Raw genomic sequence first — 14,477 nt, forward strand, 5'->3', positions numbered from 1 at the left:
TAGAAAGTTTTGATGACATTTGGGGTGTGCACAGAGCAGCTGAAAGGACTAGGTACTTGGTGGGTTGTATCCTTGCCTCCGTTTTATGCTTGGCCTTGTTTTTCCTTCTCATGTTTTTCTTAATTTATGCTATTTCCCTGTGTCTTATACCTCACACTGAACACCTTTGATCTTTTTCCTTAATTTTTGAAAGCATTGATATGCATATTTATGTATGTGTCCATTCACACTTATGTTTATTTTATATTTTAATAATAATGGTGGAAGAAAGAGAGAGATTAGGGAAGAAGTGTCTCTTGTCACTTTCATTCCCAAGTGCAATTTTGCAAACAAATCCAGGAATTTCTCAGGCTGTGTAAATCACATATTAAAGAAGGGGACATTTCTGCATGAGAACACATGAAGGTCTAAGGAGTCATAGCATAAGAACAACTAGGAAGTCCTTGGAAGGTAAGGTAAGTATATCTGCAGGAGAGATTACAGAGGTGAAGAAATCATGAAATCAAAGAGAATGCAATACATAGTTTTAACTTTTCATTTTCAAAGTACTCCATTACCTCCGAGAACTCTTAGTCCTCCTGAAGAAAGGGAGGTGAGACAATAGAGCTTTGGAGTTTATAATTCTATTTAAACTTGGCAGTAGCCAGCTAAGGTCCGAGCCCAAGTCTCCTCTTCTTGGTCTTAGGCTGCTTCCAGGAATATTCTTTGTTAAAAATGACCTTAGCACAGACAGCCTTGAAAACCTAACGGAATTGAAAAATCATATGTTTGAATCCTCTTCTACTTATTTTGAAGAATTTCTACTTTGACAATAACTTTAACATGCATATTTGTTTTAAAAATTAAAGATTGTGAGTACTTATCATCAAATAGACACAACTCCAGGAAAACAATTCCTTATATTTGTAGCTCAGTTTTAGGTCTATGGCTTAGCATATAGACCAAGATTAAGATGTTTTCCCTCTAAGCAAAAAAAATTTTGAAGTCTTAGATCTACTAGCAGAAGTTTCACATCCTTTGCAACCCAGAACCATGGCAATTAGAGTCTCTCTTATCTTTTTTGGATTAGGGGCCTTCTGGGTTGTAATACCAACAAACTGGAATGGTGCTTCTCCCATGCGGGCAACAGCCCAGTCTCCTGCTTTTACCTCTAAAGAAGATTCATAGAGATCATGATCCACAAATTCCTATATCGGGTTTCCACGGCTGCCGTAACATATTTTCACACATTTGATGGCTTAACACAATAAAAATATATTCTCTCCTAATTTTTGAAGTCCAAAGTCCAACCTCAATATAACTGGACCCAAATCAAAGTGTTGGCAGAGCCGTACTTAGTCCAGAGGCTCTAGTGCGGAATCCATTTTCCGCTTCTGGTTCTTGTGGCTGGAGTTTATTGAGGTGTCATTGCTTCAATATCCGCTTCTGTGGCCCCATTTTCTCCTCTCTGTGTCTGTAATCAAATATCCCTCTGCCTCCCTCATAAAGATACTAGTGATTGTATTTGGGGGCAACCAGATAAACTTCTATCCCAAGTTCTTATTTAATAAACCTTACCTTATATAAGGTAACATGTACAGTCTCCAGAAATTAGAGTCTTGATATCTTTATGGGCCATATTCAGTCTACTTTATTTTGTTTATCCAGTTTTGTTTTTTTTAACTCTTAATTGCATGGGGAATTCATCCTACATTACAAGCACAATTATTCATTGATGAATATTTCCACTTGCCTTTTGGGAGCATTGGAGGGTCAAACATGTGGCTATTGTCTCAAATTACCATTATTTAATAAGTAAACCTATCTTTTATTCAATTTACACATTTTCTATCATGAAAATTTATGTTCTTGGCTTTGTGGATAAAAATTCGAATGAAATATAATTATTGCCTTCTAAGAAATTACTGTACAAGGATATTCCATAAAACATCTAGATTAATAAAGGTATGCTTCTTCATGTAATTATCAGGAAAAAAAGGAAAAGATTCAAAGACCTAAAGAGAATCAAAGCATTTTTCAAACTCCCTCTTTCATATCTTCTGCATGATACCCACTTACCCTAAGTACAAACAATAAAGAAGATACACAAATCAACCTCTTTCAAAAAGGAGAAAAGATTTGATTAAAAATATATAGTGTTCTTATTTAAAAAACATCCTTACTTACACATATAATATAATAGTCATAATGAAAGTAGAGATACCAATAAAACATGTGAGGTGACACACACTGGTATATGTTTAATAACCGATCCATCAACCAGCATAGAACTGATTTTTCAGTTATCCATGAGAATGAAACCAATTCATCAGCATAAACACGTCTCACAGCGAACAATGCATGTGCCTCAGCTGGGCTTTTCACTGGTCTAAAACGGCAAATGATAAGGAGAGGCTGACATACAGATTTCTTAAATCATGACATAGTTATTAATCTTTTCACATAAAGGGGCTAGAGAAACCCAAATCGGGTGGATGAGAAAAATTTCACCAAATGGAAGGAGTTTGTACTTTTAGGCTTCACAGCTGACTCGCAGCTACAGAAAGTGCTCTTTGTCATCTTCCTCATCATCTATGTCATCAGTGTCTTAGGGAACGTGACCCTGATTTCTGTGATCTGTGTTGATTCTCGGCTCCACACACCCATGTATTTCTTTCTCAGAAGTCTGTCATTCCTGGATCTCTGGTATTCTTCTGTCTGTTCCCCCCAAAATTCTAGTTACCTGCATCTCTGTTAACAAAAGCATCTCCTTTGCTGGCTGCCTGGCTCAGTTCTTTTTCTCTGCAGGACTGGCCTATAGTGAGTGTTACCTGTTGGCCGCCATGGCTTATGACCGCTATGTGCCATGTCCAGCCCCCTGCTCTGCTCCCAGGCAATGTCCCCAAGGTCATGTGCCAGCCTTGGTGCAGCTTCACACCTTGGTGGCTTTCGGAGCTCAGCCATCATCACCAGCGAGACATTTACACTGAGCTTCTGTGGGGACAACGTCACTGATGATTTCATCTGTGATCTCCCCCACTTGTGAAGTTGGCCTGTGACGTGAAGGGGAGCCTCCAGGCTGTGCTCTATTTCCTACTTGCCTCCAACGTCATCGCTCCCTCTGTGCTCATCGTCGCCTCCTACCTCTTCATCATCGCTGCCATTCTGAGGATCCCGCTCCGCCCAGGGCCGCCTGAAGGCCTTCTCCACCTGTGCCTCGCACCTGACGGCCGTCACCTTGTTCTATGGCTCCATCCTCTACATTTACTCCCGGCCAAGTACCAGCTACGCCCTGGGAAGGGATAAGGTGGTGTCGGTGTTCTATACTGTGGTGATACCCATGTCGAATCCCTTGGTCTATAGCTTAAGAAATAAAGATGTTAGAGATGCTGTGAGGAAAATGGTAGCTAGATTAAGTTTTCTTAAATGAAAACACCTAATAAACATGGTTGGGAGTTTTTGTTTTTGTTTTTCATAATCTCCATGTCATTATTCTTAGCCTCAGTGCTTGGAAATAAACAACAAACAAATGAAATGTCATTGCATATGTGCAAAAACCAGCCTGCATTTTTCTTTTTCAGTCGGCTCTAATGTACTTGAATGAGTTTTTTAAATAAATGACACTTGGCTATTTGGAATAATTGCCACACTTGTGTTAGCTTTGAAATTGTGTGTATGAATGTATTTGGACACTGAGAAGGTTGAAAGAGATCAAATTTTTTAAAAAATTTCAACTTCATAGTTTAAAAGTTGCCTGTACATAAATATTTTAATCTACAAATGGGAAATACAATCATTGTCCGATTTAGTACATGATTTGACTTGCCTCAAATCTCGTGGTTCAAAGATGAGAAACCAGGAATGCAAGCCCAGCCCTTCTGACCCCAAGGTTCTTACCCCGTTTGTAGGCAGAGAGAGTGATTCAGGAGATCCCAAGTAAAATGTCTATTGTAAGAAGCCCTTAGATGTTTCTAATTAGAGTTTCTACAATAGGAATTGAATTTGGTCATTCTTTTACAATAGAACCTAAACTTTTTGTGGTTCTCAGTGTTACCTGTGAAACACTGTTACAGTAATTGCCTTAAGGTTGTTCTTTTAATCTGCTTTATATTACAAGCCTTTCAGGAAATGGTGAATATACCAAGAATTGTAAAATACTTTAATGTATTTCATCTCTGAAACTATGACTTCTTTTATGAAATCAGCTACGGATCGATAAATATGTCCCAACCTCAAATTACTAATGTCTAACAAGAAATTAAAGTACATTTTAAACCAGAGAGAGTGAATGACTTGCTGATAAAGACAAGTCAGTGAATCCAGGGTTCGCTGAGACAATGATATATCTATACATGTCAAATAGATTTTTCTTTTCTTATTTTCATTTTTTGCCCACCATGATATAAAGATTTCTTTGGCAATAGAAACAAGAAAGAACATATACCTTTACTTACAGTCTCTGTGAGCTTTTAATAAAGGACTATTTTCCCCAACAACTAAGGAATGAAGGACAAAGTACAGCAGCTATAGGAGGTAGAAATGGGGATGAAGATAGAAATGGACAAACAAGTAGAGAGAGAGACAGAGTTCAAAGAGCTTTACATCCAAGAGAATATTCAGAGTGAAAATCTCTACTCAGTGAAGCTATGATTGATAACAACTAAGGTTTTATGAATGTTTGTATGTCTGCTTGTGTAGTTCTATGTATGAACAAGAGAAAAGTAGGAGAGCATTTCATTATGATGTATAACACCTCTAATTTAGTCTTCTTATCTATAAAACATGAGGTTGTACCAACATAAAAAGCCCTGCTGTTGATAACCAAGTAGACACATTTGCTAGGGCTGCCATAACAAAATATCAGATTGGGTGGCTGAACAACACACCTTTATTTTTCTCATAGTTCTGGAGGCTAAAAGGCCAAGATTAAGGTGCCATCAGGGTTGATTTGTTCTGAGGCCTCTTTCCTTTGCCTGCAGATGGCCGCCCTCCTGCCTTCTCCGCACATGGCATCTCCTCTGTGCACAAACTTAGCTGACATCACCTTGTGGGCCCAGATTTCCATTTCTTCCAAGGCAGAATGGATTAGGGCTGCCCTTAATCATCATTTCATTTTAACTTAATCACTCCTATAAAAACCCTATCTTCAAAGATGGTCACATTCTGAGTACTGTGAATTTGACTTCAACATGCAAATTCTGGGTGCGTTCAGTTCAAACCATAACACCAAGGACTGATAGGAGTTTCCTGATAAATGAGACAAGGAAGAGTAGCCTGGGCAGAGAAAGGAGCATATGGCAAGGATACGCTCTATGGACACATGATGACATTCTGAAAAGTGTATTTAATACCTGTTGGAAAGTTTTCTATTATCTGACATAATGATTGTATTATGACATAGATACATTAACACAGTGTAGTCTTAATAACATACTCCTCGTGTCATCATATCCTAATTAATATATGATCCCCATACTCCAACAACTCTAATTGGTTCTTTAGAGACTGAGATCCATATTTCTGGGCTGTTCTGTGGAGGCAGTCCCAAAGCTGTCTTGAAGAAATGCATATCAGGTCCTACAAGCATGCAAAAATATCAGAAGAGAAGGAAAGAGTGTCAATTCCAATATTTCCTGATCAAGGGTAAGCAACCAGGAATAGGGGCATGTAAGAGGGCTTCTCTGTGACCTCAACTGCTGTTAGAATGAGGATGCGGAGTCTGGCTCGGCTCCCACAGGATCATTGTTATGCCAAACACACACTTCCAAAGAGGGATCCTAGTCATGATACATGTGACCTCCTAGAATTTGAAACTCAGTCTGGTAGTAATGAGGGGGCATCATATGTTCACTTACACAGTGGAGAAATCAAGAGGCCAAAACATTGTGACCTGGACATGCTTTCTGACTCGAGTGGCTGTGGTTCTCCCTGTTGTCCAGACTGTAAGTGTGTGATGTTTTCACTTATTTCTACTCATTTTCAGGTGCTAGAGGGACACATTCTCCCACAGAATTTTCAGTGAATTCTTAATTCACTGGAGGAGCTGGGGCAGAACGGCCACACGGGAACATGCACCTTAGAAACCGCCTCCATGAGATGCTTCAGAACAATTGGCTCTGCCTTTTTCTGGGTCTTTTATCCTCAAATTCATTTTATTGCAATTTATTCCAAATTCAAGATGGATTTGAGATATTGGTTATGATTTTATCTCTTTTATTTACTCTTCCTTCTTAGAGACAGAACACAGTGAGCCAGAAAAGTCCTTTTGAGTGTAGATGTATCCTGAATAGTTCATGCTAGGTTAGAGGTAGACAATACTTTGGGTAAAGCCATTTCAAGATATAATTATTTGTCTATTCTAGAAATATTTATTAAGTGCTAATTGGTTGCTAAGAAGTATTCTGTATGCTGGGATACAGCAGTAAACAACAGAGAGAAATCTTGCTTACCCATGTTGTTGCATTCCGGTGTGGAAAAATGGACACTTGACACAATAAAGAAAACTTAGAAGATGACATTAAGACTTGGGGAAAATAGAGCAGGGTCTGAGCAGAATAAGAAGGATGGGTATTGTTGGTGGGAAGAGGGCATGGAATTTAAAGTGAAGTGATGAGAATGGGCCATAGTCAGAAGTTAAAGGAGATGATGGTGCAAACCTTGCAAATGTCTAGGGAATAGTGTTTCAGGCCGAGGAATAGATAGTTCAAAATTAATGCAAGTAAAGGCTGGTGTTTTTGAGAAGCAGTGTGAGTGTCAGTAAGCCTGGAGCAGAATGAAGGAGGGTGAGTCTTAGGACATAAGGATGTGTAGATAATGGACGTTTTGCTTATGAAGGACCACTAGGCCACTGTATGGAATGTGATTTTAATTTAGAATAAATTGGCAGTGTATTTAGCGACATGAGTGTTATGAGATGTTTATTTTTTAAAGTGTTATACCAATTGATATACTGAAAATAGGTTTTAGAGGTCAAGTGTGTAGACCAGTCAGAATGATACTGCAATATCTTGGCAATGATGGTGGTATCTTGTACTGGGTGACAGCAACGGGAGCAGTGGGAAGCGCTCTGATTCGGGATATGTTCTGCAAGTAGGGACATCAGGATTTCTCAGAAGCATAAAGAGGAAGGATGAGAGCAATAGAGCAGGTTGATTTGTAACATGTGGCTTGAGGAACAGAAGGCATACATTATATTACCTGATAGAAATGAGCAGAGAGATCAGTTTTGGAATTGAAGGTTAGGAGTTAAACTTTAAACATGTCATGTTTGGAGTATTGATTCTTCAACTCATAATTATAGAATGTTAGCACTAAAAATCCATTTCAGCATCTTTTCGTGGTAGAAGTTTTAACCTCAGAATCATAACTGCAAGATCTATGGCTGGATTTCTGGGAATTTGTCAACCCTCTAAAATTGTTGTGTTCATACGTATGTGCAGTTTTGGAAATTGGGGAAATAAATTATTGCTTTCATCGGTTCTTCAAAGATGTGCATGATTCAAAAATGTAAGAGCCATGAATTATTCCTCTATAAAGAAATTAAGGAAAGAACATAAGCTCACATGCTTTATTTGTAGTGAAACAAGTATGTGTATGCAAATGTTAGCATAGAAAGAATGTTGCTATCTTTGGTAAAATCCATGTCTCATTTCAACTAAGATTATGATAATGTCCTGTGTCCACCCCATACAAAAATTATATAAACATTCATATGGATTGTTCATTTGTTCTACACATTGTATTGTTGCAGGTAAGTTATCTGTTCTTATGAGAAATTCTATAAAATAGTTTAACAAATTGAAAATATAGAAGGTGGGTACTAGAAATACATCAACCAAATTTTTCATGTAGGTGAGCTTGTTTTCCGCCTGTGCTCTTAAAATCACACAGGTGATAATGCACTTAGAGCTCAGTTAAAATTACACAAGTGATTAGTGTCAGGCTGTCTCTATTACAGGACTGATCAATGAATTTTGCACATCCAAGCCTGCCACTCTTTTGTCCAATTACATGTGAGTAGGTAAAAAAATATTAAGCAGTAGGATTTTACAAACATTCTGAAGGATGACATCATTCTGGCTTAAGTGATGAAGGAGGAATCAATCAGATGAGCAATTTAGTTTGGTGGAAATCCTAAATAGATGAAGAGCAGTGGTGAGAGAGAGGGTTATAAGCATAAATTCAAGCCAGTTTAGGGAACATTGGATGTAAACACTGGGTGTGCTTTGTGTGCGAATGAGGAGAGCTCTGTTTTCTACTGATAGAGAAATGGCTTGATCTTTAGGACCCCAAGCTGCGTTTACCACAGTCACCAATCAAGTGATGGCCTCTCTGAACATCATTAGCTACATTTGAAGGACTCAGACACCCATGACATGTTTAAAGTTTAACTCCTAACCTTCACTTCCAAAATGTCCTGTGTCCACCCCATAAAAAATTATATATACATTCATATGGATTGTTCATTTGTTCTACACATTGTATTGTTGCAGGTAAGTTATCTGTTCTATGAGAAATTCCATAAAACAGTTTAACAAATTGAAAATATAGAAGGGCTTGCTTCTAGCAAACAGAAGCACTAGACCTCCAGGTAGACATCTCGGGTTTGCATCCTACCTGCATTATTGACTCTGGCTTAGCTCAAAGATCAATGCTTTAAAATTTGCAAAAAGTCACAATTTCCTCTTAGTTTTAGCCTTCTCTCACTGCCCTTACAGTTAGGGGTACATCAACGGTGAAGCTCCTGGTGCAGCAGCCCTAATTCCATGCATTTAGATTAAATGCCTCCCTTTAGCTTCTCTCTGGGAGCCTTGGCTTCAAGATATGAACTTTGAAGGAATTCTTGATGCCAAAGTTAAGTTCTTCTAATGTTCAACATCCACTATATCAAAAAATGCCTCAATTATGTTTATAAACTCACATCAACTAGAAAAGTAGAAAACAATGCATTTTTAAAATAGATATTTATAAAGTTCTTTTCAATAGGTAAAGAAATTGAGGTTGTCAGAGGATTATAACATGGCTTAGCAAGATCAAGAGGGAAACAGTTCAGCTATAAAGCACATCAATGGCTGAGTGGTGGAGACCATAGGCAGCTGATAAAGAAAATTCTGGATGAAATACCAGCTCTGCTATTAGATCAGTTCTGTAATCTTGGAATTTTTTCATAAACTCTATGAAGATTATCATAGTACCTACCTTGTGAAGTTGTGGAAAGTATTGAGTTAAGATTCAGACTTATAATGCTTATTAGCTCATGAATAATATATATACATTTAATATATTTTTTAGTATATATTTAATAAATGTATATTTCTGTTTGTTCTAATGGAAGTAGGAAGAGTTTAGTATATTGCTATTTGTATTATACTATCAGTGCAATGCCGGACACAAAAACTCTCAGTAATATATGAAGGATACCAAAATTTTTTGAGAGCTCACTATGTACCCAACATTAGGATGGTGTTTTCATGCATATCTTAACTCCACCAGAGAACCTGTCAGGGGGTGTCATCTTTCTAACCCAGTTGGTGAGAATTAGGGTCATACCCTGCTGTAAGCAATTAATACGTGAAATCCCTAATTTCAAAAACAGATTACAACTCCCAAAGGAACAGACTGAATTTCAAAAATTCTAGACAGAAAGGAAAAAAGCCCACAAGTCTCCTAGAAACTGCTGACACAATTGATACTTTTATTTCTTTCAATAGAAAAATCACTAACTGATTGTTGTTTTTCTCATTAATGTTAATCAGGCTCTCTCCTCTTTGGGTATGGAAGTGGGAAATCTTACTATCTTGACTGAATTCATCTTGGTCGGCTTCTCAGCAGATCCCTGGTGGCAGCTGATTCTATTTGGAATATTTCTGATGCTCTACTTAATAACCTTGTTGGGGAACATGACCCTGGTTATCTTAATCCGTATTGACTCTCGCTTGCACACACCCATGTACTTTTTCATTGGCAATCTGTCGTTCTTGGATTTTTGGTATACTTCTGTGTATACTCCCAAAATCCTGGCCATTTGTGTCTCAGAAGATAAGCGCATCTCCTTGGCAGGATGTGGGGCCCAGTTTTTCTTCTCCTGTGCTGTAACCTACGCTGAGTGTTACCTCTTAGCAGCCATGGCATATGACCGCCATGCGGCCATCTGTAACCCACTACTTTATTCAAGTGCTATGTCCAGTTCTCTCTGTACTGCACTCGTTGCTGGGTCCTACATAGGAGGGCTCTTGAATGCCATAGCCCATACTGCCAACACTTTCCGCCTGAGTTTCTGTGGTAAGAATATTATTGACCACTACTTTTGTGATGTACCACCATTGGTAAAAATGTCCTGTACAGATACTCATGTATATGAAAAAGTCCTCTTGGGTATGGTGGGCTTCACAGTTCTCTCCAGCATTCTCGCCATCCTGATTTCCTATGTGAACATCCTTCGTGCTATCCTGCGGATCCGCTCGGCCTCAGGAAGGCGCAAGGCCTTCTCTACCTGTGCTTCTCACCTCATCTCTGTCATGCTCTTCTATGGGTCCTTGCTCTTCACGTACTCAAGGCCAAGTTCCAGTTACTCCCTAGGAAGAGACAAATTAGCTTCCCTATTCTATACTGTTGTTAACCCATTGCTCAACCCTCTCATCTATAGCCTGAGAAACAAAGATGTCAAGGACGCCTTATGGAAAGCATCGCAGACCATAAGGGCACGGAGATGAATGTGATCTTTCAGCAGAATGTTCTGACTGCACTATCCAAATTATTGGCTTATACACCTGTTTGTAAACATTGCTATACTTTAAGTAAATACAACTTACTCTTAAAACAATGACACATTGAAGAAACCATTCTTAATTTTTTAAATTATTTTGTTGTGATTAAACTGCTTTAAACCCATAATATTGGGTGGTTTGATAATCCACAAGATTGTATTTGGCTTCTTTTCAGAACTAGAGAACTAGAGAACAGGAATTCAATGCCAGAAATTCTGGCTTCAAAGGTTCTTAGGCATTTCTTGGGAGAAACAGTGAGTTAAGCCCGAAATGAAATACATATTGTAAAATGCCTTAGAAACTAATTTATTTTTTCTTATTTGGTTTTCTTTTTTTGCTTGAGGTGACACAAAAGTTTTCTTGGCGTTAGATACAGGAGAGAATAAGTCTTTACTTAGTTCATTGTAAGGTTCGCATACAAGGATATTTTCCCCAGCAATCAAAAGAATCAAGGGCAGACATGTAGTAGCTGTATGATGGAGAAAGAAATGAACAAATAGTCATAGACAACAGGTAGAGAGAGATAAAGAGATGTTTCCAAAAGCTCAATATCCAAGAGATGATTTAGAATGAAAATCTCTATGAGAAGAAATGATGATACTTAAGGGTCTGTGAATGTTTGTATTTCTTTGCTTGTTCTGTTCTATGTGTAAATTAGTAAAAAGTAAGAGTGCATTTCATTATGATTCATCACACTTTCCAAGTTTGTCTTCCTACCTATAAAACATGAGGTTGCACCAACATAAGAAGCCCTGCTGTTGATAACCAAGTGGACTCATTTGCTAGGGCTGCCATAATATCACGGACTGGGTGGCTGAACAACAGAAGTTTATTTTCTCATAGTTCAGGAGGCTAAAACGCCAAGATCAAGGTGCCATGGGGGTGGATTTGTTCCGAGGCCTCTTTCCTTGGGCTGCAGATGCCCTGCTTCTTGCTTTGTCCCCATATGGTGTCTCCTCCATGCACAAAACTTGCTGGAATCTCCTTGTGGGCCCAGATTTCAATTTCTTCCAAGACAATGGATTAGGGCTGCCTTTAATCATCTCATTTTAACTCAATCACTTCTATAAAGCTGTATCTGCAAATATGATGACATTCTGAGTATGTGGAATTGGAGCTTCAGCATATGAATTTTGAGTGGATTTAGTTCACAACATAACACAAAGAACTGATAGGAGTTTCCTGATGAATGAGACAAGGAAGAGTAGCCTGGGCAGAGAAAGGGGCATATAGGAAGGACACAATATATGGACACGTGATATGTTCTGAAAAAGTGTAAGAAAGACCAACTGTAAAGTTTCTATTATATGACACACTTAATAATTTTATTGTGACATAGATCCATTAATACAGTGTAGTCTGAATAAAATATGCCTTTTTTCACCATGTCCTAATTAATTTATAATTATCCATACCCCACATGAACTCTAATTGGTTCTTTGGAGACTGAGATACATAATTCTGAGCCGCTCTGTGGAGGCAGTCCCAAAGGGCTCTCGAAGAAATGCATAACATGTCCAATAAAGCATGGCAAAGCAGTCAAAGAGTGTCCATTCCAGTATTTCCTGATCAAGGGTAAGCACATGGGATGAGGGGAATGTAGGAGGTATGGCTTCTCTGTGACCTCAGCTACTGTTAGAGTGAAGATACAGAGTCTGGGCTGGCTTGCAAAGGATTATTATTAGCCAACCACACACACATACACTCACATACACACTCTTCTGAAGAGAGTTCCAACTCATGATCCATGTGACCTTCTAGAATTTGAAACTCAGTCTGGTAGTTATGAGGGGGCGTCCTATGTTCACTCACACAGTGGAGAAATCAAGAGGCCAAGACACTGTGACCTGGACATGCTTTCTAACTCTAGTGGCTGTGGTCCTCCCTGCCCTCCAGACTGTGTGTGATGTTTTCACCTCTTGCTACTCATTTTCAGGTGCTAGAGGGACACATTCTTCCTCAGAATTTTCAGGGAATTCTTAATTCAGTGGAGGGGCTGTTAGCAGAACAGCCACAGGAAACATACACCTTGGAAGCCCTTTTCCATGGGACACTTCAGAGAAATTGGCTCTGCCTTTTTCTGTGTCTTTTCCATCACATTCTTTGCCTTGTTGCAGTTTATTTCAAAATCAACATGAACTGGAGGTCTTGCTTATGACCCTCCCTCTTTGGTTTACCCTCTTTCCTAGTGACACAGCGCCCTGAGCCAGGAGAGCCACCTGAGTGTAGGTTTGTGCTGAATAGTTTGTGCTCAGCAAGACGGAGACAATACTTCGGGTAAATCCATTTCAAGGTATAATTATTTGTTTCTTCTAGAATTTTTTATTTTTAGGTGCTAAATTTTTATTTTAGGTGCTAATATTTATTAGGTGCTAATTAATTGCTAAGAAGTATTCTATATGCTGGGATATAGCAGTAAACAAAAGAGAGAAATCTTGCTGACCCATGTTTTTGCATTCTGATCGGGAAAAATGGACAATAAATATAGTGAAGTAGAGTTGGATGTTGACACTAAGACTTGGGGAAAATAAATCTTAACTGAGCAGAGTAGGAAGATGGTATTGTTGGTGGGAAGAGGGCGTGGAATCTAAAGTGGAGTGATGAGGATGGGCCTTAAACAGAACTTAGAGCGACTTACAGGAGATGATGCTGTGAACCTTGCAAATGTCTGGGGAATGGTGTTTCAGGCCAAGGAATAGATAGTTTGTAATTAATTCTGAGCAAGGCTGCTGGTTTAGAAAAGAGTGAGAACGTCAGCAGTGTTGGAACAGAATGAAAGTGGGCATAAGTCTTAGGAGATAAGTCCTGTAGATAACAGATGTCCTGGTCATAAGTGTTCTCTGGGCCATTGTATAGAATTTCACTTTAATCTAGAATAAATTGGCAGCATATGTAGCATTGTTTTAAGTCTAGGAGTGTCATGACATGCTTATTTTTTTAAGGTGCGATCCCAACTGATACACTGAAATAGATTATAGAGGGTCAGGTGTGTTACCTGTCAGAAGGATATTGCAATAACCTTGGCAGAACAAGGTGGTGGCTTGGATCGGGTGTGGAGGTGGTGAGATGCGCTCTGATTCCTAAGTGGCTTCTGAGACGCTCTTTCTTCTCCTTGAACTGAGCCCGCCCTCCCCTTACTCATACCTTGGCTACCATCAGGCTCATTGTTCAGGTCTCATTTAAACATCTCTTCTTCTGGGAAGACTGAGCAGGAGGCCCAAAGAAGTAGTTTTTTTTCAGTTAATTGCCTCTTTTGAAGGTACTACTCAAAGAGCAGTGATTTGCTCTAAGAGGTCATTTCCATTTTCCTAATTATATTGTATAAAGATAAGCTTAATACATTCCAGATATTTTTCATTTCTAGACAAGTGATAATATAGCAGAAAAAGTACATAGTAACTGTTGAGATGGTAGCTATTACCCATCGTTTTATATATCTTAAGTTTAATAACCAAAAATTCCTGACAAGATTATTCTACTCAACTTTGAGGAGATTCAGAAAAAAACTTACAGTGCACAAAAGAATACTGGCACAGTAGCATACATGTGAAGCTCCCAGGATGTGTGAGATTATTATGGCAAAATCAATCATGTGAGTAATTTAGTTTGGGGTAATATTGAATAGATGAAGACAAATGGTAAGAGAGAAGGTTATAAAGGTAAATTAAAGCCATCTTATGAAACACTGGGTGTAGAACTAAAGCCTCTGTGTCTTGTGTGCTAATGGGAGAG

At 38.7% G+C, this 14,477-nt stretch overlaps 1 protein-coding gene and 1 pseudogene across 1 annotated transcript; both read left to right on the forward strand.

The window, feature by feature from the left end:
• The first annotated feature begins 389 nt into the window (after positions 1-389).
• Positions 390-3,409, forward strand: LOC108387680 (olfactory receptor 9G19-like; annotated as a pseudogene).
• A 6,304-nt stretch (positions 3,410-9,713) lies between these two features.
• LOC140844139 (olfactory receptor 9G4-like) lies at positions 9,714-10,691 on the forward strand. Its single transcript, XM_073215615.1, has one exon. The coding sequence runs from the start codon at positions 9,753-9,755 to the stop codon at positions 10,689-10,691; it is 939 nt and encodes a 312-aa protein (XP_073071716.1). The 5' UTR covers positions 9,714-9,752.
• Positions 10,692-14,477: the final 3,786 nt, after the last annotated feature.

Source organism: Manis javanica, chromosome 11, assembly GCF_040802235.1.
Source record: "Manis javanica isolate MJ-LG chromosome 11, MJ_LKY, whole genome shotgun sequence".
Classification (NCBI taxonomy): Eukaryota; Metazoa; Chordata; class Mammalia; order Pholidota; family Manidae; genus Manis; species Manis javanica.